General features: G+C 27.0%; 1 protein-coding gene across 3 annotated transcripts; it reads left to right on the forward strand.

Annotated features, from left to right (window-relative positions):
* Positions 1–592: 592 nt before the first annotated feature.
* LOC129611826 (dorsal-ventral patterning protein tolloid) lies at positions 593–9696 on the forward strand. Of its 3 annotated transcripts, XM_055525209.1 has the most exons (11): positions 593–1269; positions 4086–4483; positions 4615–5010; positions 5114–5484; positions 5584–5916; positions 6456–6717; positions 7364–7569; positions 8094–8459; positions 8550–9017; positions 9107–9360; positions 9424–9696. In XM_055525209.1, exons 1-11 carry the CDS (start codon positions 883–885, stop codon positions 9577–9579), a joined length of 3597 nt encoding a protein of 1198 aa, XP_055381184.1. In that variant the 5' UTR covers positions 593–882; the 3' UTR covers positions 9580–9696. The 3 variants fall into 3 exon arrangements, with proteins under 3 accessions (XP_055381184.1, XP_055381183.1, XP_055381185.1); XM_055525208.1 differs by having other exon boundaries at positions 594–1269; positions 5114–5916; XM_055525210.1 differs by having other exon boundaries at positions 1177–1269; positions 3980–4483; positions 5114–5916.
* Positions 9697–13682: the final 3986 nt, after the last annotated feature.

Below are 13682 nucleotides of genomic sequence, written 5' to 3' on the forward strand. Positions count from 1 at the left end.
TGTATGCATACCTTTACATAATGTTCTACTACATTTCGTGTGTTACGTGTTTTTAGTGATGAGAGAAATCATCATCAACTATAAAATTTATACTCGTTACATAGTTTCCCTCGTTTTCTATACAATTTTATATAAATGAAAGCAGTATTCAACAAACAATACAAAAGTATCATTACAAATCCTATTATACAAATGATGCTTTGCAGGTATATGGACATATGTATATATGTGTATATATATATAGATACACTTTTGTATACCCGTCTAAATGATTAACAACACATGGTGTGCATGCACATGTAATATTTGTGTGCAGAGAGATAAAAGAAAATAATCAAAAGACGATTTTAAGCACGTTTTTCGTACTTTAAAAATTCATTACTCTCAAATTTAGGTAGAAAACAAGGTTATTATTTTTGTTCTTATTCACAAAAAAACATCAACAGCAGCAATAATTGTACTTTAAGAACAATAAAAAAACTAAAAGCAAAATATTCCTTTAATTTTGCGATTTTCAACATAATCAGTGCCAGTTTATGTTTTGATTTTGTTCGTAACAGTTTCGTTTTTCGGAAAGGATATCACGTTTTAAACTGTTTTACGTTAAAAAAAGTAAAAATCACTATTTTCTTTTAAAAATACTTTTCTTTCGTTTCTCCTTCAACCATGGTTTGTTCTTACCGTTTTTGGTTTTGCGAAATAAAAAAAAAAGTTTTATCCTTTATTCTGATATAAAAAGAGCAGTTAAAAATACATTAAAAATATTTTAGTTTTTGCTCTTTATTTTTAATTTAAAAAAAAAACACATATAAATACATTAAAAAAATCAGACATAGATAGAGGAACGACTTAACATAGGTGTGGCGGAAAAATAAAGGGAAAATGGATTTTAGATTGTTTTACGTAATAGTTTTAACGGTTTTCTTTTTTGTTTGTGGTACAATCTGTGATAAAACTGATAGCAAAATTTTATTGAAATTTAAAAAATCTTTAAATAATAGTTATATTAATAGTAATATAAAAATAGTTAATGAAGTAACTTCAATGGTTACAAATTACGAAAAATTAAATGAAGAGGAATTGGATTTGATAAAATTAGATAAAATTAAGTTAAGGAAAATCAGTAACGGAACTAAGAATATATCTAATTACAAAATTGATGATATTCTGATGATGGGGATTGATAATTATGATAAGGATTTGTTGATAGAGCCGGAAGGTTTCCTCGGGAGCACTGAAACTAATGAAGGAAAACCTGAAAATTATGAGGTAAGTAGGTTTATTTCATAAAATTAAAAACATTAGTGTTAATTGTTGGATTTGATGTCAAATCTGGCTAAAATACTTAATCATTGTATTGCTTTTTTTTTATGAAACGTAGTTAAGAGTTATTGTTTTATTGAAAATAATTCCTGAATAGAATTGGTACTTGTTCTTATATAGGCCCGCATATTTTAAATTAGTTTTTATTTATAATATTCTTCAATATTTCCTAACCAAAACTTTGAATTGCTTAAGTTTTGTGCTCAATTGACTATGCACTTAATTAAAAGTTGCAATAACTGTTCAAATTACTGATTTGGTAGCATCAGCCAGAATTAGTTACTCAAATGGATAAAAAAAATTTTTAGGAAAGAGAAGTTGTTAAAGTCACCTTTTTCACTATCGTTTCAAATAACATTTATAACATTTTGGTTTTTCTGAGAAATATATTTAGGAACGAATGAGGGATGTACGAAACAAATAAAATTTTGATCCCATTAATTGTTAAAAGTCAAATATCAGTACATTCTATAAGCTAATGTGACCCAATACACAATATTGTTATAATTGTTTCATATTATAACATTGTATATTATACATAAATTTTCTAGGACCCTTAATAAAACATTAAAACAAATTTAATTATATTTCATTAGAATATGCATAATCTTACATACATATATACATTTAGCCTGTAATTGGCTGTTTTACAAGTAGATACCTGCCAATCCGTTTTTCACTCTGTTTATCAAAAGATTAAATAATAACTTAAAATGTCAGGTCCATATATGTATAAAAATTTCTAAGTATTTTTATCTCGTTGAAAAATTCAAGTGTTTGTTTATACGTTGTTTGGCGTATATATATTCGTATATACCACGTTTTTATATACATTATGTACGTTATGTCAGTTTACCTGAAACCGTTTGTGTTTTTTACAAAAAAAAATTTATCGGTTATTAAAAATTTTAGTGCATTTTTCTTAAATTTTTGTAAAATAAAAGAATTGCCACGCAATTTTTACTTTGTTTAATAATTACTTATCTGTAAGAATTTTTAATATTTATATAAACGTTGTAGTTTGAAACCAGAGACGTCGTATATTAAGAGACTATTGTTATGAGCACGTTAATTTAAAAGTTGAAAATGCTTACATACATGTCATAAATAATTTCGTATTGTGAAACACAATATATTTTCCTATATAGCTCATTTCCTACAAGCTATTACAGCTTACAAATATACTGTAACTAATCAAACTGCAAAGCTTCAAATTTTGAAAGCTTTATGAAATATATAATACATATGCAGTTTCCTTTGTACACAATTTTATAATACAAAAAGTTATACAATATATATATGTATGTATTACAAACAATCATGTAGTTTTAATACATTTTATGTACCGTATTATTATGTTGAAGTTTTCTCGCGTTTAAAATTTCATGATACTCTACATGCAAAAAGCAAAAATTGTGATTCAAAGATGAAATAAAGGCTGTAAATGTTTCAAACTAGAATTTTATTTATAACAGCATATTTTTGAATACTTAATAAATACATACTTATATGTTAAGATTGTTAGCAATTGATTTTTCGAAATAATTTTGTTAAGAAAATTAATTTTTTTTATTGTAACTCATATTTTCAAACTAAAGTGAATTAATGCGGGCGCAATGAGAAACTAAAAAAATTTTTAAAATGTCTGGATTTTTATTATACGCTGTATCTTCAGGAAAGGTATATTAACTTCAGTATGGAGTAGTCACCTGAAGGATGGGTCCGGTATGGACATGTGTGTGTGTTCCATACGCGACATGTGATTAAGATTAAGTACCAATTCGGACAACGCGTTCGGGTACCTACAACTCAAAGAGATTATTTTAAATATTTCAAAAAGTTATTAAAATATTATAATGAAATTTCGTAAAGGTGTGTCCAATTATACATATTCTGAAAATTCTAATGGACTGTTTGGACGGGTTCGTGTAACTGACATATAACCCTGAAAGCTAAATTTAAATATTTGGATTTAGAATAACAAAGTTAGATACATGAAATTTGGCCATTGCGTGTCCAATTATACCTGCTATAGGTTAAAGCTAATGTTAAATATTTCAAAAACATGCTTTTGTGTTAAGATTGTCAAGATATAATTCAGATTATTTAGACCCACTGAAACGTTTTTTTTTCTTCTAAAAGGATTTTCTTTATAAGTTTTAAGTAAAAAAAAAAAAGAATTTATTATAGTTACTTTTGTTTCTTACATACATACATAAACATATAAATATATAGTAGGTACATAAAATGTTTTCTATATAAAAATCTATTCCATTGTTGAAAAATCTTTCTGCAATTATGCTGTCCATAATCAAACATATAACAATATAATATGTTATTTATGTTGTTAAGTATTCTTTGTTTATAAATGAAATCTAGTTTATAATCTTCATACATATAATTTTTGTATTTTTTTGCTTTTTGTATTTTGTTGCTCCTAAAAAGAATTTAAAACAGGCCTAAAACTAAAAATTTAAAATAGAATTATTGCTAGCGAAAATGTAAACAACTTAAAAAAGTGTATATTTATTTAAATTCCTGAAAAATATTTTTTAGCAATAAAATAGAATTATTGCTAGCGAAAATGTAAACAACTTAAAAAAGTGTATATTTATTTAAATTCCTGAAAAATGTTAAACTTTAATAAAAATTACAGGTGTCAATGTGAGAATAATTGTCATCAATTATTTTTTCAATAATAATATTTCATTTGTTAACTGAGTTTTGCGACTCGTTTTTTTAATATCCACCCCATATTTCAGTTAAAAGAGGTATTGAAAAAAGAACCAAAAGCAAATAAATTACCTTCGTTTTTACGTGATTTAACAAAAATACAGTCAAATTCAAAGGATATTAAGAACGACCCTAGAAAAAATTTCCTTTATAATAAAAATATAATAACCGATTCAACACTGCCAAAGCAGCATCTTTTTTATCCAAATATTAATAATTACAATAAGAGGGAAAGCAAATTTAAAGAAAATATGGCAGAAGGGTTGTTGATGCCAAAAACAAAAGTGATGGAGGCAAAAAGGACCGAAAAAAAGAAAAAAAATATATACCGAAAAACAAAAGAAATTTTACCATTAACACAAGATGAAGATAATAAAGGAGTACAGCAGAAAGATAAGTTACAACAAAAGAGAAAGTTTTCAAGGATGTAAGTATAATTAAAAATTCAAGAAGCTGTGATGCCAATGACACAAAAAAATATTACATAATATTTTTGTATCATTTAATAATTTTTTTTCTTTAATTTATTATTTTTTTTAACTCATTCTCATAATATAGCAAAAAGAGTCGCAGGCAACCCTTATCACCAAAAACATTAGCTAAAGAAGAAATTAAACCAATTAAAATTTTTAAAAGCGAACGTCTTAAACATTACGAAAATTATTCAAAGTTAAAAAAAAGATTTGGAAATGTAAGAAGGGAAATTTTAATCAATGTGAATGCATCAACAATAACGTCTAAAAGTAGACAAGAAAGAGCTGTGATGCCACGTAAAGAACGAATATGGGACTACGGTGTCATTCCATATGAAATAGATAATATTTTTAGTGGAAATCATAAAGCTATATTTAAACAAGCAATGAGACACTGGGAAAATTATACATGTATAAAATTTGTTGAACGTGATCCTGCATACCACAATAATTATATTTATTTTACAATAAAAAATTGCGGGTAAATATATCAGCATACGAGTACTATATACTTATAGTCACTCTTAATATGATCGAAATATTGTCAAAATTTAAAACTAAAAATATAATTCATTTACATGTAGATGCTGTTCCTTTGTTGGAAAACGTGGAAACGGAAGACAAGCTATTTCGATCGGTACCAATTGTGACAAATTTGGTATCGTAGTTCATGAATTAGGACATGTTATTGGATTTTGGCATGAACATACTCGAATTGATCGTGACCAGTATATACAAATCAATCGAGCGAATATTCTTCAAGGGCAAGAATATAATTTTAACGTATTGGATCCCGAAGATGTTGATTCATTGGGACTACCCTATGATTATAACTCAATAATGCATTACGCTAGAAACACATTTTCAAAAAGCATTTACTTGGATACCATAACACCCATAATTCCAAAAGGTCAACAACGGCCAGAAATCGGGCAACGTATTCGTCTAAGTCAAGGTGATATTGCTCAAGCTAATTTATTATACAAGTGTGCAAAATGTGGCCGAACCTTTCAAACACTTAAAGGAAAAATTATTTCCCCTGGGTATATTTTAGGTGCTAATAGAGTTATAAATGGTACTTTAAATAATGATGACATGATTGAACGATGCGAGTGGAGAATTACGGCAACCCATGGTGAAAGTATAACTTTACGAATTCGTGAACTACAAATATTCACAAATGATACCGCTGGTAATTGTAAAGATAATTTTTTGGAAATTCGAGATGGATATTGGTTAAAATCGCCACTAATCGCAAGAACTTGTGGAAATAAAATCGACAAAAGGTTGGCAGGTGGAATTCGCTCAAAGTCTAGTCGAATGCTAATTACTTATGTAAATAGCATGTTACCCAAAGGATTCAAAGGATTCATTGCTGAATTTGAAGGTAAAAAAGATATTTTAAACTAAATTACTCTCGGAGATATTATGCTATGAAAAGGTAACAATTTCAATTAGGTAGTTTCATTTATTCCATTTTATTCACTTTAACATACATACATATCTAAATTGTCGCGCATACTTTTGCAAAATTTTATGCACCTACTCCTAACTGACATTTCATAATAATAAAAAAACATTTGTTATAATTTCTTCGAAGGCTATCAAATTAAGTCCCTGCTACACTAATTTTTTATAGTATTATTCTACGATCAAGGCAAATGTAAGGTAAAATTTGTTTAGCTTAATACAAAATTTTAAATTTCACACTTTTTTTAAGAACTTATAGTATAGCTTATTTATTACAAATTGTAAATTTTATGCGTCAAAATTACACAAAACTTTCAAATATAAGTTGCATGAAAAAGAAAAATATAGTAAAACAATAATTAAACTATCATTAATATTCGGACAAAAATAAATAAAGACGGATAATGTTTTTTTATTTGATTTTTATTACTAATAATTTATTTATTTTTGTTGTAGTAACTTGCGGTGGGACCTTTTATATAAATGACAGTCAACGTATCGATTCCCCGAATTATCCCTCAGAGTATTTGCCAGATAAAGAATGTATTTGGAGAATAATAGTTCCGGATAAATATGAAGTTGCACTTCAATTTCAAACTTTTGAAATTGAAAATCATGATAATTGTATTTATGATTATGTTGAAATACGTGATGGTAATACAGCTGATTCTGAATTGATAGGAGTGTTTTGTGGACATAAAATACCACCTACTATAAAGTAAGTGTAAAGGTACATAATATTATCTGGATAATTTTATGGCATATATAAATGTGCAAAATTAAAGTTAAATTTCCACGTTTAAAAAAATACAATACAAGTAAAAGTAAGAGCAGATGTGCTTCAATTCAAGAATGTAATATAAAAATTTGAGTGGTTTTTATCATATTTTCATTAACTGTTTTCCACGTCGCATAGACAAATTTTGAAAAAGTTACTTCATTCAGCCGTCAAATTCAAATTTTACAGAAATTTTATAAATCTGCTTGTTTCTTGCAACAATACATGAATCGGTTTGAGAAATTTTATCTGAAGTTAGCTTTCAAAGCCTTTTCAAAAGCAAAACTGGAAATGTTGTACGAGTATATTCACATCTAGAATTTCAGTTGTATCTTGAATAAATTTTGAGATGTTTTACTAAAACATGTTATTAATTTTTCATTTATGCTCTACTAGTATCAAAAGACTAAGTTTCAAACCATAGGTAAAATCATTAACACCAATAAAATATTGCTAGTAGTACTAGTAATAAAAACATTGCTTTTCAAAAAAGCGCCAAAGCTTTCTAAATTTTTAAATGCAATAATAATTTATTTAAGGACAAAAATTCATCGTTATTTTTAAATGCAATAATAATTTATTTAAGGACAAACTCAAATGAAATGTATGTGAAATTTATCTCGGACTCAACTGTGCAAAAAGTTGGTTTTTCCGGTATATTTATGAAGGAAGTCGATGAATGTAAACTGCGGAAGCATGACTGTCAACATGAGTGCGTGAATACGTTAGGAAGTTATGAATGCATTTGTAAAGCTGGTTATGAATTGGAGTTAGACGGAAAGTCGTGTGGCGGTAAGTTTCCTGACTAATATGCCGTATATAATGTGTTAAATCTTATTTAGTTAAGTGTTTATTTTTACTCCTGTGTAAATACTAAACTACGCGGCATTCTAAATAAAAATACTCGCTACTCTTGGAACAGTTTCAATATTTATAAATATATTATATAAAGTTAAAAGGAAAACACCCACTAACACAAAATTAACTTCACTTGCTCAATACACATGCTTACGTAGACAGCATCTGTTATATTTACGTATCCAGGGTGAAGTACCCCATTTGTATTGTACAATACAATAAAAATTTCTATTGTATTTTACAATAAAAATTTGTTTTTGTCTTTTCATACTCAAGTATTTTATATGAACGCAGACACATGCATACATACATATAAATATATTAAAAGTTATAATTTAAAAACATAAACATATTATGTAAGTTTTTATTATATTTTTTTTAGCTAACGTAAAGTTAGTCTATGCTTACGAATTGGTTTTAAATAATTCTTATCAAATAAATTTAAAATATTTCTCTAGATGCATGCGGTGGAAGAATTAATGCATCAATGAAAAGTAAATTAAAATTGGCTTCCCCATCATTCCCACACGTATATCCGATTTTAAAAAACTGTATTTGGGAAATAGTAGCTGAAGAAAATCATAATGTTTTCTTAAATTTTACACATTTTGATATGGAAGGCTCTAAATATCAGTTCAAAGAATGCAGCTATGATTATTTAAATATTTATTCAAAGCTAAAAGATAACAGATTGAGGCTCATTGGAACATTTTGTGGTACTGAACTACCACCCTTGATTCAATCAGAGAACAATATCTTAAGGGTTGAGTTTCATTCAGATAAATCAATTCAACACACAGGTTTCCTGGCAGAAATAAAAACGGGTAAGTACATGCATAGGTATACACCTATGTATATTGTTTTAACTAGGAATGACATCATTTAAGCAAAATTTTTGCTGTTTTAATTGTCAGATTACGACGAATGTGCCAAAGGAAATGGTAAATGTCAACATAATTGTATTAATACATATGGATCTTATAAATGTTCTTGCCGAATTGGATACAGTCTGCATGAAAATGGATTTAATTGCAGTGAAACAAATTGTAAATTTGAGGTGACGTCATCATATGGTGTTGTTCACAGCCCAAATTATCCAAATAATTACCCAAAAAATTTATATTGTTACTGGCATTTCTCAACAGTACCTGGTCATCGCATATTACTTTCATTTCATGATTTTGAAATAGAAAATCATCAAGAATGTATTTATGATTCTTTAACTTTATATGATGGAAAAAATGAAAACAGTTCGACGCTAGGAAGTTACTGTGGTGAAAAACAACCATATACGGTGGTAGCATCAACTAATGAATTATACATGGTTTTGAAAACAGATTCTGGTCTTCAAAAGAAAGGATTTATGGCAACACATACAATAGGTGCAGAAGTTTCCTTTCATCATTTTTTATGACAAATTTTTAAGTTTATTTATAATTATAAATTATTTTTTGTTTAACTTATTTATTAGAATGTGGCGGGTATTTACGTGCAACAAACGAAACAAAACATTTTTATTCACACGCCAAGTTCGGGCATCGACCTTATAAAAAAAATGTTTATTGCGTATGGAGAATACAAGCGAATTCTGAGAGTAGTGTTAAATTAAGCTTTGTTAGTTTTTCAATTGAATATGAAGGAAAATGTGGTTATGATTATGTGGAAGTAAGTGAAGATAGCAATCAGTCAAGAAAATCATCACATGGAAAATTTTGTGGTAATTTTGTAAGTTATTATATTAATATATTAAAAATGTCGTTAATCTTATTAAGTATATTATATTTTAAGAAACCTCCTAAAATTACATCTCATTCAGATAGTTTGATTGTGAAATTTGAAACAGACAATTCCACGTCATTAAAAGGATTCGCAGCGTCGTATGTAGCTGTTGAACCGCCAGGAGGTCAAGATACAGAATATGAAAAAAATACCAGCTACAGTTAAACCAAAAAAGAATCACATTAAAAGGAAAAAAAAGACGATTTTACAGAATTGAAATCAAAAAATTAATCAAATTTGAAAGACTTTGAGATTATTTTTTAAATAAATCGAAAGTAGTAGTTTAAAGCAAGTTCTTTTTATTCTTAGTAAAAAAATTGGAAAATACAATATATGTATCTATGTATTTTTAGTTAGATAAAAGTATTCTAATGTATGAAAGTAATGGTATTCGTTTAAAATTTTATATACACTTAAGCCTCGTTTTATGCCTTATGATCCTTTTGTGCGATTTTGAAGTTACGCGGTTGTTGTTTTCGGCCGTCCTATTTCGGCCGATTTTATGCGAATTTTTTAATATGCGGTTTTTGATTATATTTCTTCCAAATTTATCTAAAAACAGCGTGATAAATTGATTGTTTTGAGATTTTTTTTTTATATTACAGCATTAATTCAGTGATTGAACATACATAATGAAGTTTAAAAAACAATAAAAAAACAGACTTTCTATTATTACACATGCATATTACTTGGGTGTATTATTATATTTTACATATACATATGTTTATATGGTTGCTTCCACAGACATCTTTATTCTCAAGACTCCGTGATACACAATTTACTAATACGGTGCATTCAAAGTTGGTCATTACACTTTTTGTTAAGAAATATATTTTCGAATAAATTTGAAATGTTCATGGAAATTTGGGATGTTTGAAAAATAAAAAAAATAAAATTTTTAATCAATTTTTCTTAAAACTAGTAAATTTTATGATAAAAATGTATTCAACTAAATTCAGAAAATTTTTTAATTTTCTTTTATTAGAAATTAAATTACATACTTATTTAAATTGTTCAAATCCTAACATTACTAAGTAATTAATTAAATTATATTTGCCTAAATTATATTTACTAAGTACTTAATTATATTATATTAATTAAATTATATTATATTATTATATTATAATTACAGGCAACAAAATAAAATTTAAAGTTCTTACAAATTAAAAATACTTTGGTGGTGTCCAATTCGTTTTTCCTAATGCTTGTATACATTTATCCTTGATGACCTCGTTCTTTGGCAAATCAAATATAGTATTATATTTTATTTAAGTATGATTACAATAGAAATAGATTACATTGTTTTATTCTAAATATTATGAACAAATGACAAAATTTAATTAATATAAATTATAAATCTTCATTTTATTTAATAACCCAAAAAATTAATTATTCACTGAATTTAAATCAAAATTAAATTTTAAACAACAAATAAATTATTTTACCGCTTAGCGACACAGCCTTCCCGTACGAAATTTATACATGTTTGGACTTTGGATTCACACATATGCAAAAATATTAAGGCATCTTGTACATTATAGTCTATGCTGCTTCATAAGCGTACAAACTCGAAGACTATTTTTTATGTCTATATAAATCTTACCATATAAAAATCATACCAAAAGCCGGCTTCAGTCAAGTCAATAAAAACTTTTGCTCATTTGACTTGAGATGTTAATATTTATTTGAAATTAAATAGATAAACGTCGTTTTCTGGCTTTTAAACTGACATAGTAAAGAAAAAAATTTGATGTGGCCAACACTTAACCGACCGCAATGTGTATAGTCTAGTTAAGTGGAAGTGCTTACAGATGATTATAAAAATTCCTTTTAAAGACTTCTTTCCAATTTTTGGAGCGTTAGTGAGCTTTGTGTATGCATACTAATTCATACTTTATGAAAGATGTGTATTACTAATACATACGTATGCATACTTATTAGAAATATGTGTTTAAATATATAAAAATGCAAAATTAAAACAAATATATAAAATCCATATTTTATCAATAAATGTATTGACAAAATAAATTATAATTATTTTTTTATTTTAAAAATCAATTTTTTTTTAAATCGCTTCGCTTTTATAATATGAACACATATTTTTGCTACCTTGTACTGGAATGAATTACAGAAATGGTTTTGGGCACTTTTAAAATGCCTTAAATATTTTTAACTATTCTTTATAGGTATACGAAAATAATACTTTTGCGTGCCTTTAAAAATACATTATAAAAAAATAACACCTATTGCGTACTCTTTCCCTCCCCTAAAAATTCGTATGTGTACAGTGTTCCCACTTGGTAAAAACAAAATGTATCCAATTTCGAGGAATAAATGTATCCAAAATGTATCCAACCTCATAAAGCAGAATTTTTATACCAAGCCGTCCTATTGTTGGTTTTTTTATTTATAGTAAATTCTTTAAGAAATCACATACAACTTCTATTATATTTTAAATGTGTTAAAAGTTAAAGTCAGAAAAAACAAATGCATATATGTATGTTGTTGCACTATGTGCTAAAGACAATTCACCATTAACACGGAAAAATTTTAAAAAATATGTACAGCCAATGCATTTTCTATTACAACTAGCTTACTCCAAAATATTTCTGGTACGTTCTTGTCTAAATGTTCTAGATTTGAATACAGGAAGAGGCAGCACTCATTTAATAAAGCAGATTTCTTACTTTCTTCTAGTAAACTCGGAAATCTGCTTAGAAATGCCAGCAAATAACACTTTTGAAAGATAGAGCAATTACGCGTTTTAATATTAGCAGCATTTTAACAGTTTTGTAACATTTATTTAGTGTTTAGAGAATAAATGTATCCATATTTCAGCAAAATTTCGAAATGTAGCCAATTTCGGCATTTTATCAGATTTGAGTATCTTTGTATCCAAGCTAAATTTAAAGCAAAAAATGTATCCAAATGGATACAATTGTATCCAAGTGGGAACACTGTATGTGTATAAAAATGAAAACAAGAAATTATACTGCTTAACTCTTTTAGCTAAGGGAATTTTATGTAACCCAAAATTGGTGAATGATTGCATTAGTGTGATGTAAACGCTGGCACGAACTACATACTTATAAAAAAGATATACTTTGGTTTGTATATTAGTACATAGCAGTGCACTTAGATATGAGACACCCTGTATGTTCCATATTAATTTTCATTGTCATTCGCTAGATATTTTCTATTTTGAGAATAGTATCAGTGCTATTTATGGACCTACCAAACGCCTTCGATACCGTTGATCATACAATTTTCTAAAAAAAAATTCAAAGATATGTTTTAAAAGGATTGACTTTTAAATGGTTCAACTCATATTAATAAAATAATCGATCGCAATTCATACAGGTTGGCAATATACAAAACGAAAAAAAAACATAAAATTTGGCGTTCCGCAGGGCAGTATTTTGCGTTCTTTGCTTTTAAAAATATTTGTAGACGTTTGTTTCATTTTCCAAGCTGAAAACTACAATTCTTTAGAAAAAAAAAATTAATTTTGACATAAAAAAGTTAAACCATTTATGGAACAACAAAAGTTAACCATTAACATAAAAAAAAAACCAAATATATTATGATAATTACATCTTCACCTCTATTGAATGCAAAAAATTTTTAAAGAATTACGAGAAGAAGTGAACGAGTTTCATGAAATTCGGATCGACTTCAGGTTAAGCGGAATATACATACATACCTTTTCACTCTGGAACAAACTTTCGTCCATTATTGGTGCTTTTTAGTAAAATCGCCTTTTTATTGCCAAAAAATGTCAAAAAATGTATCAACTATCAGAGGCATCTTTATATTAGAACTTACTAATAAATACATACATATATTGTATTGAAAATTGATCATCTTACCTTTTGTTAAGAAAGTGAAGTCTTAATAGTCAACGATTTGACTGCCATATATTGATGATTTCTGTCATTTATGTCAGAATCGTCGATTGTGTAATTTTTACATTTAATTATGTGAATCGTCGATTGTGTAAGTTTGACATAAAAAAAGTATTTATTTATAAAAAACACATTTTTATTAAAAACCTTATAATTAATCAAATATCTTGATTCCGTCTCAGACATCTTATAAACACAAAAATTTTAGTAATATAAAATATTTTGACATCTTGCAGTAAAAAAAAATGCGGCGATCAATTGATTTTTGCAAACTTTTGCTTTAGCAGCAGATTATGAAATCATGATTAACGCGTCAAAATTATTATGAAAAGTTGTATTTGATGAGCGTCAAATTATTCTCAT

The sequence above is a fragment of the Condylostylus longicornis genome, unplaced genomic scaffold (assembly GCF_029603195.1).
Source record: "Condylostylus longicornis isolate FDR11 unplaced genomic scaffold, ASM2960319v2 ptg000055l, whole genome shotgun sequence".
Lineage (NCBI taxonomy): Eukaryota > Metazoa > Arthropoda > Insecta > Diptera > Dolichopodidae > Condylostylus > Condylostylus longicornis.